The sequence below is a fragment of the Salvelinus fontinalis genome, chromosome 8 (assembly GCF_029448725.1).
Source record: "Salvelinus fontinalis isolate EN_2023a chromosome 8, ASM2944872v1, whole genome shotgun sequence".
Lineage (NCBI taxonomy): Eukaryota > Metazoa > Chordata > Actinopteri > Salmoniformes > Salmonidae > Salvelinus > Salvelinus fontinalis.
Window position 1 is genome coordinate 23,648,138 of NC_074672.1, and position 27,256 is coordinate 23,675,393.

A 27,256-nucleotide genomic window follows, 5' to 3' on the forward strand; every position below is an offset into this window, starting at 1 on the left:
GTTTGGGAGAGTCTCTCTCCCCTTTCCATAGAGTGGTGACCATAATAGTTTGTAGGTCAAACCGTTCGGACGCTACAGACGTTTTCGTGAGAAGACCAATTTTCAGGATATCTCATGGTCTGACAAACACTGCTCTTGCTCTGCCACCTTTCACCACAGATGCGGAAGTGTGAAATCGGCGGATGTGGTGGATTGAGACACATCCAAAGCAAAAACACCTGATATAGCTTAAACTGACAGATTTTGATGGGGATTTTTTTAGTGGGTTACTTACTTAGATGGTGCGTCAATCGACTCCAGGGGGTTAAATGGCTAATCCAAATTGAAAATAATTTAGACCGAACCTGGACCCCATATGTACAACTATTTAAGACTATACCACCCAGGCTGTGTGTTGTTAAAATCTAAAAGCTTTTGCAGAGCAAAATCCTCCTGCGATGAAGCACCAATGAGACTCCACACAGACATATAAACGGCAATTAAATGGTATTCTGTAAAATAGGTAAAATAAGTTCTGGAGTGAAGACTTTTTCAGAAGCACAAACTGAAACCTTTTGTCTCTGTTTTCTGGTACCGCGTCCGGTATGGAAAGGTGTCTCTGGGGCCCGAGCCTAGTACTAGAAAACAGAGACAAAAAGTATCTTTTACCTTCAGTATTCAGGAATTCATTTAAATCATTAATTGTGCTAGCAATCAGAAACACTAGCCTCCCGAGTGGCGCAGCGGTTTAAGGCACTGCAGTGCATGAAGCGTCACTACAGACCCAGGTTTGATCCCAGGCTGTGTCACAGCTGGCTGTGACCGGGTGACCCATGAGGCGGCGCACAATTGGCCCAACCTCATCCGGGTTAAGGGAGGGTTTAGTCAGCTGGGATTTACTCGTCCCATCGCTCTGTAGTGACTCCTTTTGGTGGGCTTGGGCACCTGAAAGCTGACTTCGGTTGCCTGGACGGTGTTTCCTGCAACACATTGGTGCGGCTGGCTTCCGGGTTAAGTGAGCGGTGCGGCTTGGCAGGGTTGTGTTTTGCAGGACACATGCCTCTCCCGAGTCTGTAGTGGAGTTGCAGCGATCGGACATGACTAACTACCAATTGGGGAGAAAAATGGGTAAAAGTACCCCCAAAAATTTATGCAATCGGAAACACTGCAATAATCTTACAGGACTTTTTAGATGAGAATGCAAAGAAAACTGGAAAATTGGGGAAAGAGAATAATTTTCAAAAGCATGAGAGTAAGGGAAAGAAAGGAGAGCTGAAAGAAGAAGGAAGACCAATATAGACACAAATTGGAGGATGTGTTTTTTGGTCAGGAACCCATCTCTAAAATTAGTATGGATGTAAATTCCACGGTGTTGCCGGTTTTGAATCCACACATGAAAATGAGAGCTACGCAGAATAAAAAAGGAGTGGACGGGAGAAGTCATACATGAACAGTAGCATGGTCGTTTCTTTTCCACAATGGCCATTTTCCAGAAGAACAGAGACATCTTTAAAGCCACAAAAAGTAGGAAAGCTAAAAAGAGTGAAAGCCACAGCGGGCCACCACACAGAAGAATCCACAGGGTAGGCTTTACTTTAACCATGTGTCCCATTCGCAGGCATCGACTCACAGCCTTCAACACAATCACCACACATGCTATTGGGTTCTGCAGCTAAGCCGCACACAAATATATGCATGCACACACACACGCACACACACACGCACACACACACGCACGCACGCACACACGCACGCACGCACGCACGCACGCACAATGAAATTACTCTACATACAGTCACTGAAAACTTTTATGTTTTAATGTCACATGTTGTAATACAGTCAAATGCCTTTCTTGCAAGCTCCAAACCCAAGAATGCACTTATCAATAACAATGTAATACTAAAAATAACAAGGTAGACCAAAAACACACAATATAAAAATAAGAAAAACACGATGGGTCAGTTCCAATACCAAATTCACAATGTGCAGTGATACTGGATCGATAGAGGTAAATATGTATAGGGTTAAGGTGACTAGGCATCAGAATAAATGATAAACAGAGTAGCAGCAGTGCATATTTTTTTATTTTACCAGGCAAGTCACCAAATTCTCATTTTCAATGACGGCCTAGGAACAGTGGGTTAACTGCTTTTGTTCAGGGCAGAACAACAGATTTTTACTTGTCAGCTCGGGGATTCGATCTTGCAACCTTTCGGTTACTAGTCCAACGCTCTAACCACTAGGCTACCTGCCGCCATATTTGACGATTGTATGTGAGTGTGTGTAGAGTCATTATAAATGCATGTGCATATTATGTGTGTGTGAGCAAATTATGATCAATTATCATTGATCCAAGATGGCGTAGCAGTGTAGACGTCTTTGTCCTGTCGTGTCCCGTGTCCCTTGTATATATCTTTTTACATCTTTTTCTTCGCATATCTTTTAAAAATACTTTCTTAAACCTCAACTTCTAAATACTCTCCTGCAACCCGCCTCACCCAATGTGGCGTGGAGCTGCTTTTTTCTAAAGTATTTCTATTTACTTCTGATCTGGAATCCATCTACTGAAGATAGCCAGCTAACTGCCTACCAGCTATCAGTTAGCAAACCATTGCTAGCGGTCATCAGCTAACCTTTAGCTCGGAAAGCTCTCGCTAGTTCGAACAACGTGACTAAAACCAGAGCATAACGGACCTATTTCTCTCCATATCCCCGGATTCCTACCGCAAACTCTGAACATTTTCATCTGGATCTTCGCAACTAGCTAACCACAATCCCGGGTGACCACTCCTGGCTAGCGTTTCCATCCCGGAGCAAGCACCAATTAGCCTGAAGCTAGCCCGGCTAGGGCTCCTGTGCTACCACTGAAGCCCACTCCTGGGCTACAATATCCGGACCCCTTTACTGCCGGTACGGAGCACGGAACCCCGCCGATCCTCTACGACTGGAATACCGACATAATCTGCCCGAGGACTCCAACAGGCCCCTCAGGCGTGACGCCCGCTGAAGGCCCATTCTGCTAACCTACTAGGCCTGTTAGCTACCTAGAGCTACCTGGAACCCTACTAATTCCACGACTGGTCTATCGACGTCACCGCACGAAGAGGCAAAAACAGACTTCCCCCCCATCGCGACGTCCCCCAAAGGCTAACTTGCCTGCCCCGGTCTGCTAACTGCTAGCTTATCTTGCAGCTAGCGCAGCCAGGAAGCTAGCACCAGTTAGCAAACACAATTCTACAATTCACAACCTCTCTTTCGCCATCGCTATCCGGCTTGGATTCTCTGTCGACACGACCACGTCTGGTCTGCAGACGTGCCCTCAACCGGTGCCCTCAACCGGCCTCCGTCTGAGCAGACCCCCTCCGTCTGAGCAGACCACCCCCCGGGCTACTAACTTTAAACGCGTGCTAGCTTAGTGGAGGCCTCACTGCTCCATCCACGGCTGCCCCCTGGACACTATGATCACTTGGCTACATAGCTGATGCCTGCTTGACTGTCCATTAATTCATGGTACTCCATTCTGTTTATTTGTGTTTTATCTGTCGGCTCTGTGCCTTACCTCAGGATCTGTGTGTAGTTAATCCGACCCTCTCTGCCCAGTCATCGCCATTTTTACCTTCTGTTGCTGTGTTAGCTGACCAGCTGCTGTTATCTCACCTGTTGTTATAGCTAGCTCTCCCAATCATGACCTGCAATCACTTTATGCCTTATTGTATGTCTCTCTCAAATATCAATATGCCTTGCATACTGTTGTTCAGGCTAGTTATCATTGTTTTGGTTTGCAATGGACCCCGTAGTTCCACTCTCCGTACCTCTGATACCTCCTTTGTCCCACCCCCCACACATGCGGTGACCTCACCCATTGAGACCAGCATGTCCAGAGATACAGTATATCACAAAAGTGAGTACACCCCTCACATTTTGTAAATATTTGAGTATATCTTTTCATGTGACAACACTGAAGAAATGACACTTTGCTACAATGTAAAGTAGTGAGTGTACAGCTTGTATAACAGTGTACATTTGCTGTCCCCTCAAAATAACTCAACACACAGCCATTAATGTCTAAACCGCTGGCAACAAAAGTGAGTACACCCCTACGTGAAAATGTCCAAATTGGGCCCAATTAGCCATTTTCCAGGTGTCATGTGACTCGTTAGTGTTACAAGGTCTCAGGTGTGAATGGGGAGCAGGTGTGTTAAATTTGGTGTCATCGCTCTCACACTCCCTCTTACTGACTGGTCACTGGAAGTTCAACATGGCACCTCATGGCAAAGAACTCTGAGGATCTGAAAAAAATAATTGTTGCTCTACATAAAGATGGCCTGGGCTATAAGAAGATTGCCAAGACCCTGAAACTGAGCTGCAGCACGGTGGCCAAGACCATACAGCGGTTTAACTGGACAGGTTCCACTCAGAACAGGTCTCGCCATGGTCGACCAAAGAAGTTGAGTGCACGTGCTCAGCGTCATATCCAGAGGTTGTCTTTGGGAAATAGACGTATGAATGCTGCCAGCATTGCTGCAGAGGTTGAAGGGGTGGGGGGGTCAGCCTGTCAGTGCTCAGACCATACGCCGTACACTGCATCAAATTGGTCTGCATGGCTGTCGTCCCAAAAGGAAGCCTCTTCTAAAGGTGATGCACAAGAAAGCCCGCAAACAGTTTGCTGAAGACAAGCAGACTAAGGACATGGATTACTGGAACCATGTCCTGTGGTCTGATGAGACCAAGATAAACTTATTTGGTTCAGATGGTGTCAAGCATGTGTGGCGGCAACCAGGTGAGGAGTACAAAGACAAGTGTGTCTTGCCTACAGTCAAGCATGGTGGTGGGAGTGTCATGGTCTGGGGCTGCATGAGTGCTGCCGGCACTGGGGAGCTACAGTTCATTGAGGGAACCATGAATGCCAACATGTACTGTGACATACTGAAGCAGAGCATGATCCCCTCCCTTTGGAGACTGGGCCGCAGGGCAGTATTCCAACATGATAACGACCCCAAACACACCTCCAAGACGACCACTGCCTTGCTAAAGAAGCTGAGGGTAAAGGTGATAGACTGGCCAAGCATGTCTCCAGACCTAAACCCTATTGGGCATCTGTGGGGCATCATCAAACGGAAGGTGGAGGAGTGCAAGGTCTCTAACATCCACCAGCTCCGTGATGTCATCATGGAGGAGTGGAAGAGGACTCCAGTGGCAACCTGTGAAGCTCTGGTGAACTCCATGCCCAAGAGGGTTAAGGCAGTGCTGGAAAATGATGGTGGCCACACAAAATATTGACACTTTGGGCCCAATTTGGACATTTTCACTTAGGGGTGTACTCACTTTTGTTGCCAGCGGTTTAGACATTAATGGCTGTGTGTTGAGTTATTTTGAGGGGACAGCAAATTTACACTGTTATACAAGCTGTACACTCACTACTTTACATTGTAGCAAAGTGTCATTTCTTCAGTGTTGTCACATGAAAAGATATACTCAAATATTTACAAAAATGTGAGGGGTGTACTCACTTTTGTGATATACTGTACAACCTCTCTTATCATCACCCAGTGCCTGGGCTTGCCTCCGCTCTACCCGTGCCCCACCATACCCTGGTCTGCACATTATGCCCAGAATCTATTCTACCACGCCCATAAATCTGCTCCTTTTATTCCTTGTCCCCAACGCTCTAGGCGACCAGTTTTGATAGCCTTTAGCCGCACCCTCATCCTACTACTCCTTTGTTCCTCGGGTGATGTGGAGGTAAACCCAGGCCCTGCATGTCCCCAGTCACCCTCATTTGTTGACTTCTGTGATCAAAAAAGCCTTGGCCTCATGCATGTCAACATCAGAAGCCTCCTCCCTAAGTTTGCCTTACTCACCGCTTTAGCACACTCTGCCAACCCTGATGTCCTTGCCGTGTCTGAATCCTGGCTTAGGAAGGCCACCAAAAACTCTGAGATTTCCATACCCAACTATAACACTTTCCGTCAAGATAGAACTGCCAAAGGGGGAGGAGTTGCAATCTACTGCAGAGATAGCCTGCAAAGTTCTGTCATACTTTCCAAGTCTATGCCCAAACAGTTCGAACTTCTAATTTTAAAAATGAATCTCTCCAGAAATAAGTCTCTCACTGTTGCCGCCTGCTACCGACCCCCCTCAGCTCCCAGCTGTGCCCTGGACACCATCTGTGAATTGATCGCTCCCCATCTAGCTTCAGAGTTTGTTCTGTTAGGTGACCTAAACTGGGATATGCTTAACACCCCGGCAGTCCTACAATCTAAGCTTGATGCCCTCAATCTCACACAAATCATCAAGGAACCCACCAGGTACAACCCTAAATCCGTAAACATGGGCACCCTAATAGACATTATCCTGACCAACTTGCCCTCCAAATACACCTCTACTGTCTTCAATCAAGATCTCAGCGATCACTGCCTCATTGCCTGTATCCGCCACGGGTCCACGGTCAAACGACCACCCCTCATCACTGTCAAACGCTCCCTAAAACACTTCTGCGAGCAGGCCTTTCTAATCGACCTGGCCCGGGTACCCTGGAAGGATATTGACCTCATCCCGTCAGTTGAGGATGCCTGGTCATTCTTTAAAAGTTACTTCCTCACCATATTAGACAAGCATGCTCCGTTCAAAAAATGCAGAACCAAGAACAGATATAGCCCTTGGTTCTCTCCAGACCTGACTGCCCTCGACCAGCACAAAAACATCCTGTGGCGAACTGCAATAGCATCGAAGAGCCCCCGCGATATGCAACTGTTCAGGGAAGTCAGGAACCAATACACGCAGTCAGTCAGGAAAGCAAAGGCCAGCTTTTTCAAGCAGAAATTTGCATCCTGTAGCTCTAACTCCAAAAAGTTCTGGGATACTGTAAAGTCCATGGAAAACAAGAGCACCTCCTCCCAGCTGCCCACTGCACTGAGGCTAGATAACACGGTCACCACTGATAAGTCCGTGATAATCGAAAACTTCAACAAACATTTCTCAATGGCTGGCCATGCCTTCCACCTGGCGACTCCAACCTTGGCCAACAGCCCCACCCCCCCCGCTGCTACTCGCCCAAGCCTCCCCAGCTTCTCCTTTACCCATATCCAGATAGCAGATGTTCTGAAAGAGCTGGAAAACCTGGACCCATACAAATCAGCTGGGCTTGACAATCTGGACCCCCTATTTCTGAAACTGTCCGCCGCCATTGTCGCACCCCCTATTACCAGCCTGTTCAACCTCTCCCTCGTATCATCTGAGATCCCCAAGGATTGGAAAGCTGCCGCTGTCATCCCCCTCTTCAAAGGGGGAGACACCCTGGACCCAAACTGTTACAGACCTATATCCATCCTGCCCTGCCTAGCTAAGGTCTTCGAAAGCCAAGTCAACAAACAGATCACTGACCATCTCGAATCCCACCGTACCTTCTCCGCTGTGCAATCCGGTTTCCGAGCCGGTCACGGGTGCACCTCAGCCACGCTCAAGGTACTAAACGATATCAAAACCGCCATCGATAAAAGACAGTACTGTGCAGCCGTCTTCATCGACCTGGCCAAGGCTTTCGACTCTGTCAATCACCATATTCTTATCGGCAGACTCAATAGCCTCGGTTTTTCTAATGACTGCCTTGCCTGGTTCACCAACTACTTTGCAGACAGAGTTCAGTGTGTCAAATCGGAGGGCATGTTGTCCGGTCCTCTGGCAGTCTCTATGGGGGTACCACAGGGTTCAATTCTCGGGCCGACTCTTTTCTCTGTATACATCAATGATGTTGCTCTTGCTGCGGGCGATTCCCTGATCCACCTCTACGCAGACGACACCATTCTGTATACTTCCGGCCCTTCCCTGGACACTGTGCTATCTAACCTCCAAACGAGCTTCAATGCCATACAACACTCCTTCCGTGGCCTCCAACGGCTCTTATACGCTAGTAAAACCAAATGCATGCTTTTCAACCGTTCGCTGCCTGCACCCGCACGCCCGACTAGCATCACCACCCTGGACGGTTCCGACCTAGAATATGTGGACATCTATAAGTACCTAGGTGTCTGGCTAGACTGCAAACTCTCCTTCCAGACTCATATCAAACATCTCCAATCCAAAATCAAATCTAGAGTCGGCTTTCTATTCCGGAACAAAGCCTCCTTCACTCACGCCGCCAAACTTACCCTAGTAAAACTGACTATCCTACCGATCCTCGAATTCGGCGATGTCATCTACAAAATAGCTTCCAATACTCTACTCAGCAAACTGGATGCAGTTTATCACAGTGCCATCCGTTTTGTTACTAAAGCACCTTATACGACCCACCACTGCGACCTGTATGCCCTAGTCGGCTGGCCCTCGCTACATGTTCGTCGTCAGACCCACTGGCTCCAGGTCATCTACAAGGCTATGCTAGGTAAAGTGCCGCCTTATCTCAGTTCACTGGTCACGATGGCTACACCCACCCGTAGCACGCGCTCCAGCAGGTGTATCTCACTGATCATCCCTAAAGCCAAAACCTCATTTGGACGCCTTTCCTTCCAGTTCTCTGCTGCCTGCGACTGGAACGAATTGCAAAAATCTCTGAAGTTGGAGACTTTTATCTCCCTCAACAACTTTAAAAATCTGCTATCCGAACAGCTAACCGATCGCTGCAGCTGTACATAGTCCATCTGTAAACTACCCACCCAATTTTACCTACCTCACCCCCATACTGCTTTTATTTATTTACTTTTCTGCTCTTTTGCACACCAGTATCTCTTCCTGCACATGATCATCTGATGATTTATCACTCCAGTGTTAATCTGCTAAATTGTAATTATTCGATTTATTGCCTACCTCATGCCTTTTGCACACATTGTATATAGATTCTATTTTTTCTACCATGTTATTGACTTGTTTACTCCATGTGTAACTCTGTGTTGTTGTCTGTTCACACTGCTATGCTTTATCTTGGCCAGGTTGCAGTTGCAAATGAGAACTTGTTCTCAACTAGCCTACCTGGTTAAATAAAGGTGAAATAAAAAAATAAAATAAAAATGAAGTGAGTGTTTGTATGTGTGTTGGAGTATCAGTGTGCGTAGTGTGTAGGGCCCTGTCAATATACATAGACACAGCGCAAAAATAAGAAAACAAATACGAAAGGTCAACTCAGTCTGTGTAGCCACAGCAACTGTTTGTTGGCTTAAATAAATACATTGACATGGATTCCCACACAAACATCGATACACACATTTAGCAAAGAAATAGCTTGTGGTTCTGCTCTTGTTTTTCCCTCTGGGACCATTTAAAAAAAGGTTCCACCACATATGAGAACCCTAAAGATGGAAAATGGTAGACTTTCTTGAAGACTCTTGACCATTTCTAGGCATTGCATTCACCTTAGAGTCCTAGAACACATACTCTGTTCTAGCTTAAGTCAAGGACAAAGACCACGACAAGGTCATGCTTACATGACTATCACTGTTCCCATGCTCGGTCTACCTGTTAGTTCTGTGTTGGCCGACTTTCCCAGCTATATTAATTCCGGATTTAAATATTTACATAACTTTTCTCATATGTTCATCTTATCTATGGAAGGCATTATAGGCTATGTTACCTGCATTAATCAATCCCAGCTAATTCAAAATGGACAACGCCAGACCCCAAGGTCAGCCTGAATGAGATTAGGAGAGGCTTGGTCAACACCACAAAGTGCAATTTAGAGAAAGGCAGGTCTGGTCTTGCTAGACTGCATGGCACAGTGGTTTTCAGTCATCTGCATTTTGACCCGGACTCATTAGAGATCTTAAATCTCGAAAAGTCAACGATGCCAGTTGAGTAAGTGGCTAATAATCGGTCTTATTATGTTGAGTTAAACAAACAACAAGTCTAATGTTCTTGGGAGAAGTTCTGATACTACGCTGGTGGTTTCCCAAATGGAGAAAGTAATTTAATTGTAGATCAAGATATCATCTCTTTTGAAACAAAAACACAAGATAATCATCAAGAAATTTAAAATGTTTAACGTTTGGACCAACTGTGATTAAGCTGTTATCAAGTCTAGCTTTTTACATCACTGTTAGTTTATTTGCTATGATAATCTAATGCCCTTTCTATCTCAAATTATTTCAGTGATGTTGACACAAACTGCATTCATATCAAGCCAATACTGGAATGAAGTTATTGTAACGCTCTACTCTAACATAAGCAAATAGATGTTTGTGACTCAAAATGAGTAAACAGCCACATTAAAATGCTATCCAGGTTTAGTTTACACATTCTTTCCCATGTAGCCAATCTGGGGGAAAAAACATGGATACAGAAAATCGAAATCCTCAGTACTGTGTGTGTGTAAAATACAATCAATAAGTGAACAATGCAAAAGGAAATCAAATTTCAGGCTTTATTGTAAGTGGTGTTTTTTGGCGCGTCAATCATTGGTCAACGGCAACGAATGGAATCAAATATGAATGAAGGGCAACGAATGGAATCAAATATGAATGAAGGGCAACGAATGGAATCAAATATGAATGAAGGGCAACGAATGGAATCAAATATGAATGAAGGGCAACGAATGGAATCAAATAGGAATGAAGGGCAACGAATGGAATCAAATATGAATGAAGGGCAACGAATGGAATCAAATATGAATGAAGAGCAACGAATGGAATCAAATATGAATGAAGGGCAACGAAAAGTTTGTGACAAGACAACCTTCAATTACGAATAAATCCCAGCTCAGTGTAATTATGTCAATAAATAAAAGTAAAAAATAAATAGACTATTAAATAAAGTGTAAAACAAAGAGTTGACTTTTGAAATCAAGAAATTGTTAATTTGTCTGTAAGTCAGCTACAATAAGAGTGGGCATCCCTTTGATGAAAGTTACCTAAATTGAACATAAAATATGTAATTGTCCTATAAAAAGCAGTAAAATATGCTTACAAAGTCCAATTATACAAAAGGCAATAAACCCCCCTCCCCCCAAAAAAATCCCTTTTCCAAATGAAAATCTAGAAAACTAATAAGAAAAGTACTATAGACTTCTATATTCATATATGAAACAAGGAGCATAAGATGTGAAATAAGACAATCCAAAAAAGTTAAAGCAAAAAGTCAAGTCGTGAAGAGAGTCAGTAACAAACCGTCATCTTTTTAGAGCATTGGGATAAATGACTAGTACCAGATCTGTTTGTGCTCTTGCCAACTCTATTGTTTGGTGTGTTGGCAAGAGCACGAACTGATCTGGGAAAAATATTGGATATGGATGAGCTGGTCAATTAAGACTGAAGAAAACTGATACTTTCTTGCTATTACCAGAAACAAGCACTTTATCAATGAAATGCATTGAGAGGAAAAATAATACACTGAGTGTAATGGTATCTGCATTCTCAAAGCAAATTGTTTCATCCCATAAAACACTTGTTACTAAACACCAAATAAGAAATATGGATAAAGCAATTAGAACAAGAAAATAATGGTAATTCTAAGTTGTGATTTAAAAAAAATACTTTTACTGTCACATTGAAATTGCATATCAAACTACACTTTACATTCTCTGAAATCATCGCAACAAGCATTTCTAATCCTAAATCATCTATTTAATAAAAAAATGTTGGGCATTTGTATTTTCAACCAACTTTGAAAAAAAGGCATGTAATCCTGACTTGATAAAGCTTGACACAATACCTTTCAAAATTAAATCCATCATAAAATGGGTCGTTCCACCAAATAGGTACCTTTTGAGTAGCGTAACTTGGTGAAAATAAACGTTTTATTTCACATAATTATAACATTCTGTTATAAAGAGCACATGTTCAAATTATAAATATATATTTTTTTAAATCCCCATCTCAGATGTTAAATTTAAAAAAATACTATAGTAACTGCTTATTAAGTGCCAAATAAAGTAACAGGTTTGACGACTTAATCTTAAAGCAGCCATAAATCCCCCTGTGACAGAGGGAATGGAAGCTTGTGTGCAGCAGTGGCAATTGAATGCAAGTTTCACAAACAATGAAATTGTTAAAATATTTCTAGCCTGTCTATCCATGGGTAACAGGGTTGACGTGTTATACTCGACCCACTCAGTTTTCCAACACAAAACGTCCAAAATGAGTAGAACTAGCTCACCTGCTTTCAGATTTTACTATTAAATGTTCAATCTCTTCTGAAACAATTTTTTTCCAACATGGAATAGTTTCACCATATTAAAACGAGAGTTCATTTCACATAACAGGGTTGACCATAAAAAAAGGTACAGGTGTTTAAAAAAAAAGTTTTAATTTATGAAATCACTGACATTAAATAAATAATAATCTTCAGAAATGACTGTCAAAGCCACAAAATAACTAGGGCTTACAATGATGGTGAACATTTGGACAAATGTTGGGGTTAAGCGGGTTAAAATCTTCCTAGGGAGTCAAAGAGGATAAACTGAGGGACTTGTCAATATGATGCATTTTGGCACTTTAGCAAGTATTCATTCACATAAAAAATCTGATTTGTTGTATTTTCCATGTGGTCTATATTAAACATAACATGCATTTTATTTGTGCACAATGTGTACTTAAAATATCAAAGGGACGAAAAGGAGCTCATTTCGTGGAACGACCCAAATTTAACAAATTCTTTCAGCTGCCTCATTTTATTTCAAATGATCTTCTTATGGCATGATGATAATAATAACGGCAAGATAGATGTTTTAGATGAGACAACTCAACCCAGTTGTTACTTATTTAAGTGCTTCAATATAAGTGATGTTCTTGATCCCAATCAATTAACACAAGCTTTTGCGGCCAGTTAAACTGAACATTATGAGTACCTCATATCTTTTCACGTTATTTTCATATAAACTCAAATTCATATCATAGCTTAACATCTAAATCAAGCCCAGATAAGGCACAACAGTAGCCAACAACATCCCAAACTGGACTAAGACAATAACCTCAAGACTGTGGCATACACAAATGCACCATCATGTTAACATACGTCCTGCCCAGGCCCATTCATGTCCACTCTCTGCTTCGAGTCTATTCTCATTAGTTTAGCAAGAGATTACATGGACCACAATGCATTTCACTGGCACCAACACCGCCAGACTCATACCCAAAAGGCCACAGCAGTCCACTTCACACAAATAATTGCTTTGGTGTAAGTGGTTTTGTGACTTCTTAATTTCCTCTTCTCAATATTAGTTGCTATGGAAACAAGAGACAACCTCGGAACAAGCTATTCCAAGCCTTCTATCACTTGATTAGTTTCCGGGGAGAGAGGGGAAGCATGCAAACAAAATATTAACAAAGATTGGGGATTGAAATGTATCTGTACAACTGACATGGATAATACAACATATATACAGTATATAATATACAGTCTAATCAATACATCTATTGTTGTAAAAATACTCCATTCCTTTTTTTTTTAGATACGCTTAACATGTCTGTTAGAAATCTTTAAGATTGTACAGTATTTTCAGTCTCTTTTGGCTAGACCATGCCCCTAAGAAGTTCTGTTTGTCTGTCCAAAGCCGTCCCCGCAGCTCCGCTCCAGTCCAACACAGAGTTCAAAGTTCAGTCAGAGTGCTGCCCAACTCATATTCCTGCACCACTAGCATTGGGTCACACTGCAAATACACTCAGGGTGCTGGTCTGGTCTTTCAAGCCCAGGATGCTGTATGCAATTCTCTTCAGGTGGCCGGGCAGTCTTACGCCAATGTTCTTGATATCCCTGTGAAAAAGAAAGCACAAGAAAGCAATTCAGATATAGAGCCACTGGATAGCAACGGAGGAATTCACACCTTGACCTGGTTTGGATTCCCTTCAAACTAATTTCTTCAGTGTTCCCTTCCTTTAGGTAATATATATGAAACTGGATGTGAAAGCAAAGCTTTTGAAAATAACCTCTCGGGACTAGCCAGGAGGACAGTTTCTCATTTTCAAGACAGGGCAAACATGAGGCAAACCCCTCAGACAGGCACACGTGACAGAATCTGGTGAAGGCGTGCCACATCCAAGTTCCTCATTTCCAGGTTTAATTACAGTCTTAATTAGTTAATGAGGATTCTCCATCTCGCCCATGAATCAGTTGCCTGTCGAGCAGAGGGAGTGTCGTAAATAGTTCAGTCGAGTGCTTCCAGATGACAAGAGAAGGAGCATGGGACTGTAAAATCTCACCATGGAATATGACACACACTTCAAAAGAGGTTTCCCGTTTCCGCACAGGCCTTTTTCTTAGGATTAAAAGGAAAGCCTCGTCGGTGGATAATCTACCTCCCAGATACTGTGTTTATTGAATGAGTGATATATTTCTGGTTACAGTGCCTTCGTCTGGGTATTTTGTTCATTTTTTGGGTTGTGCGTTGGTCCAAAGTCCTCTCCTTATCCACAAATGTGCTACGCTTTCTTCATTTCCCTTATCTCCACATTGCCCCTTCTAGTGTAGTGGCTGTCCTCTCTTCTTATCCTCCTCCTCCTTTCCTTTCATGTTGCATAAGCCATGAGGGCCTTTGCCCTACACAGCCAGGACCAGCGGTTTCAGGCTGCTGCAGAAGTGCTGCCCTGGGCTGCTGGTGTGGGCGAAGGAGGGATGGAGGAATAATTGAAAAAAGAAAGGGAAGGAGAAAGAGAGGGGAGTGAGCAAATCACAAGTCACCACCACAAGGCCACCGCAAATGAGCCTGCTCTTTCTCGCACTCCATTATTTTTTCCATCTCACTAGTTTTCTTGAGTTGTAGAGAGGCCCGAGTTTATATTGTCCATAAACGGTTCTCTGGCTGTCGAAAGCTCCCTTTTCAAAATCAAAACCCCCAAACACTTGGAAAACTAAGGACTTAGCTTGGGAACCAGTTGTTCGACATTGTGCAAATAGTGTATACATCTAATATATTTAATATATTCCTATACTCTCATCCGATCTTAGATTTGTCTTGTTTGTGATCAATTGTTTTGTTGAACATCATCTCATTAAGTAACAGACAGAATGTCCCACAAAAATCTAATAAAAAGCTTTAAAAAAAAACACTACTCACACATTCTTCATCTGCAGCACCTGGTCCATGGTGACCACTCCAGCGCAGGTGAAGTTCTCACTGTACTGGCTCATCTTGATGGACTCCAGCCACTCTGACACCGACCTGAAGGGTGAGCCGTCCGAACCACTTGTGCTGGGCAGGCGGATGGATACGCTGGAAGAGGGAAAGTAGGGCAGAATGAGCGATCATCATCACCAGCTGCCCGACAATAGACAGAGACGACTGTGATTACCCAGCGAGGAAACGGTGAGCTAAAAACCGGTTGGTGCAGCTATGGGGTAAATGACAAAAAAACCTGACATATCTTTGTCTTTTGTGTCTAAAACATGTTCAGACACCAGCACACATACAGAGACATCAAGTAGCATAGTGGTTAAAGGTTGCTAATTCCCGAGCAGACAAGGTGAAAAACCTGTCGATATGCCCCTGAGCAAGGCACTTAACCCCAATTGCTCCAGAGTTGCCGTTGATTTTTTATTTTATTTTTATTTAACCTTTATCTAACTAGGCAACAGAACTTTGTAAGGCACTACATCTCAGTGCAAGAGGCATCACTATAGTACCTGGTTCGAATCCAGGCTGTATCACATCCGGCTGGGATTGGGAGTCCTATAGGGCGGCGCACAATTCGGCCCAGCGTCGTCGGCGCACAATTCGGCCAAACTTCGACAACGCTGGGCCAATTGTGTCATTGTAAATAAGAATTCTTATTTACAATGACGGCCTACTCCGGCCAAACCCCGACGACGCTGTGCCAAATTGGGCGCCGCCCTATGGGACTCCCAATAACGTCCAGATGTGATACAGCCTGGATTCGAACCAGGTACTATAGTGATGCCTCTTGCACTGAGATGTAGTGCCTTAGACCGCTGCGCCACTCGGGAGCCGAGTGGCGCAGCCCTACTGTATATATTAAATACAGTAGGACTGATGGGATATGCAACAAACACATTTCCAATTCACAGAGGAGTGTTAATACACACTTGTACATGTGTGAAATTGGACAAATATAACTACCCAACAATTGATTACTAAACATGCACACATTATGCTGCCACATTATCCTCCTAATAATTTGCTTTTTCTTGTGCTCCACTTGGTTTCACCGTTTCATGGATATACTTTGCTGTGTAATTTCCTTCTAGAGAGTACTCATACCGGGGGTCGAAGTCTGCGATAGCCTTCAAGGACTCTGGGCTCCTGAGCAGCTTGTCCAGCAGGCTGACGATGTCCGGGAAACGGGGCCTCTTGGCGCGGTCCTGCAGCCAGCACTGCAGCATGAGCTGGTAGACGGCTGATGGGCAGTCCATGGGCGCTGGCAGCCTGAACGCCTCGTTGATGGCCTTCATCACCTGACAAACAGAGGCTAGAGGTTTAGTTTAGTTTATTCGCACCAAAGAAAACAAGTAATAGACAACAATACAGATTTTTTTATTAACGGTGTGCAGGTGTGGTTGGAAGCCCAAGGGCTGATATGAAAACCACACCACAAAACTATATACGATACATTAGTACACAAATATAAAAGGTTTGTTAAAAGGGATAACAAAACCTACTAATTATAAATGTATAAATTAATTGATTAGTAATCCATTAAAAAAAATAAAAAAATGTTAAACCAGTGGTGGAAAAAGTACCCAATAAGTAAAAGATACAGTAATAGAAAAATGACTAATGTAAAAGTGAAAGTCACCCCAAAAAATACTACTTGAGTAAAAATCCAAAAATATTTGGTTTTAAATATACTTTAGTATCAAAAGTAAATGTGTGTGCGCGCATGTGAGTGTGTGAGCGTTAGGCTATATGGAGGAGATTACTGAGTAGTTTGTTTCATCAGGCTGACACACAGTCTTCGCATCAAGTTACTGAGGGATGATGATGTTTTGGCAATGTGAAGATAATTCCAGAGTATGGTACCTCTGTATCTAATAGAGAATTGACTACGTGAAGTGCGGCAGTGCACTTTGAGATCCTACACTTGAATTGAGGTTCACTGAGCTGTTATGATAGTTCGCACTAGCATTCCTGTTAGCTATTATTTCATTGGTTTCCATTGGTTTACGTTAGTGTTAGCAGTGTGGCTCTAATTGGAACTATAAGGCTTCCTGCCTTGTTTGGCTTCGTTAGCATTAGCATTGTAGTGTACCTCGCAGTTGCTCATGTCCCAGTAGGGCCGCTCGCCAAAGGCCATGACTTCCCACATGACGATGCCGAAGCTCCACACGTCGCTGGCCGAGGTGAATTTCCTGTAGGCAATGGCCTCTGGGGCTGTCCAGCGGATGGGGATCTTACCACCCTGTTGGAGGGGAAACAAGTGTACAATACACTCAGGTCAGAGCCCAAAAAATACATTGTTTTGTTCAATTCAATTAAGGTACATCGAATTCAATGACAGTCCTCTATGAGCAGTTTACACTGAAATACAGTGCTAACAAGGCAAAGGTGTTAGCAAGAGCTGAGTAAAGCCAACCGTTGTAACATGCAATGTTAACTCACACTGGTGGTGTAGGTGCCCTCAGGGTCGTCCTCCAGCACTCGGGACAGGCCGAAGTCAGACACCTTACACTCCAGGTTGTTGTTGACCAGGATGTTGCGGGCAGCCAGGTCCCGGTGCACGTAGCTCATGTCAGACAGGTACTTCATGCCAGCGGCGATGCCATGCATCATGCCCACCAGCTGGAAGGAGGGCATCTCGCCATCACGATCCTGAAGGGGAAACACATTGTAAGACACACATACTGTTAGAGAGAAATATTTTGAAGCTGTGGTAACTTGAACTGTAGTAGGTCATTGTCTTTCACTTATAAAGGTAACTTGCATACGATGTACTGTAGGCCTAGTCACCTTTAGGTACTTGTCCAGTGCGCCGTTCTCCATATACTCAGTCACAATCATGGCATGCTTGACTGAAACCAAAAAAGGGCATAAATACTGTTAACTACTGCACAAAACAGACAGGAAATATATACATATAGAATTTATATATAGACAGGTAAAGTGAATGCTTCACAGGAGAATACAGGTACTAGGCTAACAGAGCCTTCTTACATTTGGTGACGACTCCCTCCAGGCGAATTATATTCTGGTGGGAGAACTGTCCCATGATGCTCGCTTCTGACAGGAAGTCCTGCCTCTGCTTCTCTGAGTAGCCCGGCTTCAGCGTCTTAATGGCCACCGCCCCCTCCTTCCGCCCTGGCGCTTTCAGAATACCACGGTACACCTCTCCAAACTCCCCTAGAGGCGTTGAGCAAAATGGTTTTAAAACCCAATGACAAGATTGAGCAATATTTCAAGCACTATCCATTATAGGGATGTGGCTTGCAGTGTTTCTCAAGTCTCAGGCGTTTGGGAAATTAGTTAAGGGTAAAGTAAACAAGGAAGGGGTCATGAGCGGTTTTGCCCCGGGTACTTTCACAGAGGTGTGTTATTGTGGGATTGTGTAAAAAAATAAATCAGAGTCTCCGTCTCCCATCGGTTGACGCCTGTTGCGTGTTTGGGAGCATGGGAATCAGCTGTCACACAGGGGTGGGCCGAGCACAGTCGTGGGAATGGGGGGGGGGGGGGGGGGGGGTTCAGAGGGCAGATGTGGTCACACTGCAATAAACCCGTCATCTGAGAAGTAGGAGTTTGGGCCCAAGGAGGTATAGTATAGCCTCTTAAATACTCCGTTTTTTGGTCCAGATACTTCTGTTTATCTTAATTATTATTGCGGATTTGGGTCTTGAGACAAAGCACTGGTCCCCGAAGCTAAGCAACTGCCACACCGAATTATGTCTAAACATGCAGGGTGAGGACTTAATCCATTGATACTAATCTGGATGATCTACCACTAATGCAACTGAAAATAAACAGATTTACGGGATTGAAAAACCCTTTAACACCTTCGTCCTAAGCACATTGTTTTAACTGGGTTCTCACTCACCTGCTCCAATCACTTTCTGCTTGGTCACATGGCTGGGATGGATCTCGCTGGCAAACTTGAGGATGGCCATGTTGGGGTCCTCGTATGTGTGCGGATCCACGTAGGTCTTCAGCGGCTTCAGTTGCTCTGGAGAAGAATACGAATAGATGGACATTATTGAAAGAACGATACAAATACATGACAGACACGGGGGGGGGGGGGGGGGGGTACTTATTTTATTTTGTCTACCTGAGCTAGAGAAGTAAGTATCCTCTGGTCCTTGTCTTGTATGAGATCGCCTTCTCCTGAATAACAGAAAAGAAACTTAAGTAATTATCATCTCACTTCAAAACCCAAAAATGGTCAGATTCTCTTTTTATCCTTTCATTTCCAGCTAGTTTCAAAAGGCGCCTAAGTCATTGGGTGTGTGCCACCTCGATTCACAGAGGGAACACTTTGATAAAAGACTGGAGCCTGTCTGTGTTTGCTGTGTCAGAGACAGACCTGACGGACACAGACAGAGATGGCGTTGTGCTGCTGTGCTGAAGGAGCAGGGTCACCTCTAGCTTCTACAGAAAGAGCCGACCAGCTCTTATCCTAAAACAATGTGCCACTTGGGCCCGCTTCAATTTAAATCAACTACTTGTTAGAGTACACTCACTGAGCAATGACAAGCCACACTCAACACTAATTCTCCCCTAGTGAGTGCTGGATAACAGATAGAGTGAGAGTAGCAAAAGTAAAAGGGGAGAGAGGGGTGGAGATGTGGCTAAAAGGAAAGAAAGGCCATTTGAAGCATTGACAAAGGAAAGAGAACATTGAGAAAGGAAACCAGTGAAGGGGTGTTATGAATGTGCTTTAAAAAAGGACGAGGGGCAGAGGGGGGAAAAGGAGGTTATTGCTGACCGTTTGCGTATGAGCAGGACGACCACCACAATCATCAACATGGCCGCTCCGCCAACTGCTGCTCCGAATATGACCCCAGTGTTGCTCTGGGACAGTGGCACTGCGGCACAACAACAACAAACACTTACACAATGGTAACACACTGACACACACAGCTGCACCACTGATTTTAACACACACACACGGACAAAAGCTGCCGTAAATAGAATTAAGTGAATAATTAAATGCACAAATAAATAGATAAATAAATGGATGAATGATTGCACACAGACAATTATTTAAATAATTAATCCCACTTTAATTTTATTTGTGTTATTGTATTTCTTCCTCCAATATGAGGTGGTGGTCAAGCAAACGTACACTACTGATCAAAAGTTTTAGAACACCTACTCATTCAAGGTTTATCTTTGATTTTTACTATTGTAGAATAATAGTGAAGACATCGAAACTATGAAATAACACATATGGAATCATGTAGTAACCAAAAAAGTGTTTAAAATCAAAATATATTTTATATTTGAGATTCTTCAAATAGCCACCCTTTGCCTTGATGACAGCTTTGCACATACTTGGCACTCTCAACCAGCTTCATGAGGTAGTCACCTGGAATGCATTTCAATTAACAAGTGTGCCTTCTTAAAAGTTGATTGGTGGAATTTATTTTATTCTTAAGGCATTTGAGCCAATCAGTTGTGTTGTGACAAGGTAGGGGTGGTATACAGAAGATAGCCCTATTTGGTAAAATAACATACTATGGCAAGAACAGCTCAAATAAGCAAAGATAAATGACAGTCCATCATTACTTTAAGACATGAAGGTCAGTCAATATGGAAAATGTCAATAACTTTTAAAGTTTATTCAAGTGCAGTCGCAAAAACCATCAAGTGCTATGATGAAACTGGTACTCATGAGGACCGCCACAGGAAAGGAAGACCCAGAGTTACCTCTGCTGCAGAGGATGAGTTCATTAGAGTTACCAGCCTCAGAAATTGCAGCCCAAATACATGCTTCACAGAGTTCAAGTAACAGACACATCTCAACATCAACTGTTCAGAGGAGACTGTGTGAATCAGGCCTTCATGTTTGAATTGCTGCAAAGAAAACACTACTAAAAGGACACCAATAAGAATAAGAAGAGACTTGCTTGGGCCAAGAAACACGAGCAATGGACATTAGACTGGCGGAAATTTGCCCTTTGGTTTGGAGTCCAAATTGGAGATTTTTGGTTCCAATCGCCACGTCTTTGTGAGACGCGGTCTGAGTGAATGAATTATCTCGGCATGTGTATTCATCAATATGTTGTCACTTTTTGTAAGGAAATTTGAGATAAAATCTATTATAAACTGAGTGGTTTGAGACCTGAATTATGATTGTCTGAAAGCCAATGGTATATCAGACAGTATTCCACGGGTGATACATGTATTTTTACTGCTCTAATTACGTTGATAGCGAGTTTATAATAGCAATAAGGCACCTCAGGGGTTTGTGGTGAATGGCCAATATACCACTGCTAAGGGCTGTGTCCAGGCACTCCATGTTGCGTCGTGCTAAAAACAGCCCTTAGCCGTGGTATATTGGCCATATACCACACGTCCTTGGGCCTTATTGCTTAATTATATGCTGCGCATCATAAAAACACACAAAAATAACTAATGGAACATTGTCCTTGCTCGACATAGAAACAGGTGAACAGTTTTGAAACACTGAGCCATTGGCTGCCTTCCTGTACCAGGTGCCTGTGTTAGTAGTGGGTTGCTTTTGACAATAAGCCACCGGACTACAGTCATATAGTTTTGAACCTAGAAGAAGACCAAGAGACGGGAGTAGGCAAGGAGGAGTCGACCGCGATGGGCGAGAGGAATGTCCAGTTGGCCAGAACAGCATGGTAAGCTAACATTAATGAGTATCAAGCTAGCTAGCTTGGCTACAAATGATAAAGTCGAGTTGGCTAGCTAGCTAGCTGCGTTTTACAACCAGACTTAGTTTTACACTTAGCTAGCTAGATAATGAACTAAACTGCAATTATCATAAACCATTCTTAGCTCGCTAGCTATGGTAACTAAATATCTGTCAGATGTAAAGCAAGCAGGATCGTGGCATGACATACGCAATGCATGTTGGCTAGCTCACGTTAAAACTAGATCACTTAAGCAAGTGTATTCTTAATAAGCTAGCTAACTACAGTCAAATAAGGAGGAGCATGTTGTCATGATGGAATAAGTCACCTATGTGAAGCTAGCCACAATACTGATTAGCCACAACAGTGTAATTTGCTGTTCTCCTTAGCAATTGTTAGTGAGATGGGGTGCCTTAACATAAAATCATATCTTAGCTAGCTATAAATTCACATGTATGCCATGTAATTTGTCATAGCCGTTATCACAAAATGGCATGCATACTTTTAAATCAAATCTATTGTTAAGTACATACAGTGCTTGGTTGATTAAATTTACCACCTGTGGTAAATTCAATTGATTGGACATGATTTGGAAAGGCACACACACCTGTCTATATAAGGTCCCACAGTTGACCGTACATGTCAGAGCAAAAACCAAGCCATGAGGTCGAAGGAATTGTCCATAGAGCTCCTAGACAGGATTACTTTGAGGCACAGATCTAGAGAAGGGTACCCCAAAAAAATCTGCAGCATTGAAAGTCTCCCAAGAACACAGTGGCCTCCATCATTCTTAAATGGAAGAAGTTTGGAACCACCAAGACTTCTAGAGCTGGCCGCCCGGCCAAACTGAGCAATCGGTGGAGGTGACCAAGAAACCGATGGTCACTGACAGAGCTCCAGAGTTCCTCTGCATTCATGTTCAGGCCTGCTACCAGCAGGAACATGCAGCACTGTCAGTAAGTCATGATATTGTTTTCCTTTACATTGCACAATACGAGGCCCTGGGCCAGTGGGAGGTCGTTGGTTTCTCTCTTTCTAGCACTGACTACCTCTATCCATCTCTCTCAAGGTGCTAGAGACAGAATTGTCTAGCATTCTGCCTGTGTGATGACATATTACACATAGCCACTGGTTGGATTGGATTTACTGTACTCATGTTCTCTCCTCCCTGTAAGAGTCTCCCAGACTTATCAAAACGAACATGTGTCCATCCCCCTTTCCTCTAGCTGAGTCTGCTGGCCTAACCCTGGTATCAGCTATCAGCAGACAGTTTCCAGAGTAAGGATGCAACTATCAAGGCTTTCAAAGGCAACATTTTGGGGGATGACCAAATATTATCATTGTAGCTCATATTGCAGTGCTTTGACTGTGGGAAATCATCTCCCCAGTCAGTCCATTATGCATATTGGACATTCATATTGCAATGTACAGCCTTACCCCATTTAATGGACACAAGATTCATAGGTATCAGCCTACAGTACCAGTGGCGGTCAGTGCCGTTTAAGATGAGGCAGAACAATCAAATTAAAATTGAGCATGGCTTTATTTCTATTGCAGCATATTGGATGACTGTCATTCATATTCCAATCACCCAGTTCAATGTAACATCGATAACTTTAGTTTACTACATGATACACAAATATTCCCAAAACCCATCATGGAGGTTGCTACAACCTAATGAAAGTTTACAACGTAGGTGCACAGGTCGAGGGAAAAATTAGAGTATGAAGGTGACAGACATTAACACATTCAATACGGCCTTGCACAATATTGCCTGCATCTAGCTGATCTAGGGTATAATCATTAGTCTGTGTAGAAATTCTTACACAGGGATACTCAGTCAATCTTAATTGAATCAGGGCCTCCCGGGTGGCGCAGTGGTCTAGGGCACTGCATCGCAGTGCTAACTGCGCCACCAGAGTCTCTGAGTTCGCGCCCAGGCTCTGTCGCAGCCGGCCGCGACCGGGAGGTCCGTGGGGCGACGCACAATTGGCATAGCGTCGTCCGGGGTAGGGAGGGTTTGGCCGGTAGGGATATCCTTGTCTCATCACGCTCCAGCGACTCCTGTGGCGGGCCGGGCGCAGTGCGCGCCAGCCAAGGGGGCCAGGTACACGGTGTTTCCTCCGACACATTGGTGCGGCTGGCTTCCGGGTTGGAGGCGCGCTGTGTTAAGAAGCAGTACGGCTGGTTGGGTTGTGCTTCGGAGGACGCATGGCTTTCGACCTTCGTCTCTCCCGAGCCCGTACGGGAGTTGTAGCGAAGAGACAAGGTAGTAATTACTAGCGATTGGATACCACGAAAATTGGGGAGAAAATGGGATAAAAATTTAAAAAAATAAATAAATAAAAAAAAATCTTAATTGAATCATCCTTTATTTGTCAGCGTGCTGGAAAGGTTCCAACCAACTCAATGCACCACAGTACACATGTCAATCAGGAGCTCTGCTTGGGCAGTCCCATCAGTTGTCTTATCTACGGCTACACACAGACAAGGTATATTTGCATGATTTAGCATAATTAATTAATCGTTACCATTTCATTTCATTCATGTGACCGACCAATACCTCATGAGGCTTCTTCTCTCGAAGCTGAGACCTTAACTTTCGCTCTAAAAACAAGGTCTGGTCTTACTGCCAAATTGCAGCTACTGATAGTGAGGATTCATTCACTCAGCCACTTGCATGAACACAGAAATTGGTTTATAGAACAGGACATGAATATAACACAGAAATTAGTTTTCAGGAAAGTACATGTATAAAATTTCCATCAGTCAAACAGTTGCAAACGAAAGTTTCTATTGGACAAATTCAGGTATGCCTGTTTTGTTTGCTTCCATTTAAGATTTTTTTTTTCGGCAGAATGAATACACCACTGATTTCCCTCAAACACAGTTCACTTTCATAGCAGCCACATACAAACATGACTATGTTACTCGTTATAGATACACACATACACAGTCGAAGTCGGAAGTATACATACACTTTAGCCAAATACATTTAAACTCAGTTTTTCACAATTCCTGCCATTTAATCCTAGTAAAAATTCCCTGTCTTAGGTCAGTTAGGATCCCCACTTTATTTTAAGAATGTGAAATGTCAGAATAATAGTAGAGCAAATTTATTTATTTAAACTTCTATTTCTTTCATCACATTCCCAGTGGGTCAGACGTTTACATACACTCAATTAGTATTTGGTAGCATTGCCTTTAAATTGTTTAACTTGGGTCAAATGTTTCGGGTAGCCTAAATTGGGTGCATTTTGGCCCATTCCTCCTGACAGAGCTGGTGTAACCGAGTCAGGTTTGTAGGCCTCCTTTCTCACACACGCTTTTTCAGTTCTGACCACAAATTTTCTATAGGATTGAGGTCAGGGCTTTGTGATGGCCACTCCAATACCTTCACTTTGTTGTCCTTAAGCCATTTTGCCACAACTTTGGAAGTATGCTTGGGGCCATTGTCCATTTGAAAGACCCATTTGCGACCTGAACTTCCTGACTGATGTCTTGAGATGTTGCTTTAATATATCCACAATTTTCCTACCTCATGATGCCATCTATTTTGTGAAGTGCACCAGTCCCTCCTGCAGCAAAGCACCCCCACAACATGATGCTGCCACCCCCGTGCCTCATGGTTGGCATGGTGTTCTTCGCGCTTGCAAGACTACCCCTTTTTCTTCCAAACATAACGATAGTCATTATGGCCAAACCAATCTATTTTTGTTTCATCAGACTAGAGGACATTTCTCCAAAAAGTATGATTTTTGTCTCCATGTGCAGTTGCAAACCGTAGTCTGGCTTTTTTTTTTATGGCGGTTTTGGAGCAGTGGCTTCTTCCTTGCTGAGCGGCCTTTCAGGTTACGTCGAAATAGGACTCATTTTCCTGTGGATATAGATACTTTTACCTGTTTCCTCCAGCATCTTCACAAGGTCCTTTGCTGTTTTTCTGGGATTTATTTGCACTTTCACACCAAAGTACATTCATCTCTCGGAGACAGAACGCGTCTCCTTCCTGAGCGGAATGACGGCTGCGTGGTCCCATGGTGTTTATACTTGCGTACTATTGTTTGTACAGATGTGGTACCTTCGGGCGTCTGGAAATTGCTCCCAAGGATGAATCAGACTTATGGAGGTATACATTTCTTCCCCTGAGGTCTTGGCTGATTTCCCCACGATGTCAAGCAAAGAGGCACTGAACTTGAAGGTAGGCCTTGAAATACATCCACAGGTACACCTCCAATTGACTCAAATTATGTCAATTAGCCTATCAGACGCCTCTAAAGCCATGACAATTTTCTGGAATTTTCCAAGCTGTTTAAAGGCACAGTCAGCTTAATATATGTAAACTTCTGACACACTGGAATTGTGATAGTGAATTATAAGTGAAATAATCTGTAAACAATTGTTGGAAGAATTACTTGTGTCATGCACAAAGTAGATGTCCTAACCGACTTGCCAAAACTATAGTTTGTTAACAAGAGATTTGTGGATTGGTTGAAAAACAAGTTTTAATGACTCCAACCTAAGTGTATGTAAACCTCCGACTTCAACTGTATACAAAAAATAAATATATATAGATATGTATAGAAAACGAATGCATGTCAGTATTTCTGTATTCCCTTGCCCATTTATTTAGTGTGAATTTATTTATCTTAATTTAATTCTAAATTACGTCAGGTTTGGTCCACCATCTCACACACTGGTTCTTCCATTTCAGGGCCCTGGGGTATGGGGCTGTGTCCCAATCATTTCCAATACTGTAGCATCCCTTCATTCTCCATTCTTCTTATTAACCTGATATATGGCTGTCTTCCTTACCTTCAGTCAGGGTCTCAAATTCATCCTCTATGCTGGATCCTCCAGGGCTGCCCTCGGGGCTCAGGGCCTGTACCCTGAATAGGTAGGCTGTGCCTGGGGACAAGTCACTGATCTGCACAGATCTCTTCTCCAGAATCAGAACAGTGTACGTGGTCACATCCAGATTGTCATCCTGGTAGAGTTGGGGGGGGGGGGGGGGAATTGAAAGATGAGAACACAGTGAACCAACATGCCTTTCGGTAAGGAATCATAATAATAAGGTACACTGTTTTGTTATGTGGTATTGCTCCCCCTGTGGTGTTTGTCAACCCCGAAACCCCTCTCATTTCTTTCTTTCTTTTTTCCCCCCTTCATGCACTAACACAAAATTAAATTTTTAAGTTATATTATGTATCAAAAGACATATCCAAATAGAACATTGCAAACATTTTCAGCAGCTAGTTTGGTGTGGATGGTTTACTGTACCTTCTTGCGGTAAGTGAGTTTGTAGCGGGTGGGCTGGGGCATGGGCCTGCGGGGCGCTACAGCCCAGGACAGGGAAAGGCTGGTGAGGCTCCGCTCGTCCAGACGCATGGACGTCACCTTGGGCGGGTCTGAGGAGGGAGGAGGGGAGATGTTAACAATTTTGGAGACTGTGCAATGTCCTTCACAAGTTCAACCAAGAGCTTTTGAAATGCTTTCACTGCATTATGTTTGATGGAGTATTTAGTGATCGTGCTTATATAAGTCCATACAACTACATTTTAGATCATGCATAATAAAAGGTTTCTACTACTACCACCAC

General features: G+C 43.4%; 1 protein-coding gene across 1 annotated transcript in view; it reads right to left on the minus strand.

The window, feature by feature from the left end:
- Positions 1-10,313: 10,313 nt before the first annotated feature.
- epha2b (eph receptor A2 b) overlaps positions 10,314-27,256 on the minus strand; it is a 33,815-nt gene continuing 16,872 nt past the window's right edge. The window contains exons 6-17 of the mRNA XM_055931784.1: positions 26,938-27,065; positions 26,473-26,644; positions 19,764-19,863; positions 19,107-19,162; positions 18,879-19,004; positions 18,005-18,190; positions 17,801-17,862; positions 17,453-17,662; positions 17,103-17,252; positions 16,115-16,308; positions 14,954-15,109; positions 10,314-13,653 (exon numbers count right to left, since the gene is read on the minus strand). Of these exons, the coding sequence (XP_055787759.1) occupies positions 13,545-13,653; positions 14,954-15,109; positions 16,115-16,308; positions 17,103-17,252; positions 17,453-17,662; positions 17,801-17,862; positions 18,005-18,190; positions 18,879-19,004; positions 19,107-19,162; positions 19,764-19,863; positions 26,473-26,644; positions 26,938-27,065 (1,649 nt within the window). The 3' untranslated portion in view covers positions 10,314-13,544. The remainder of the gene's footprint in view (positions 13,654-14,953; positions 15,110-16,114; positions 16,309-17,102; positions 17,253-17,452; positions 17,663-17,800; positions 17,863-18,004; positions 18,191-18,878; positions 19,005-19,106; positions 19,163-19,763; positions 19,864-26,472; positions 26,645-26,937; positions 27,066-27,256) is intronic.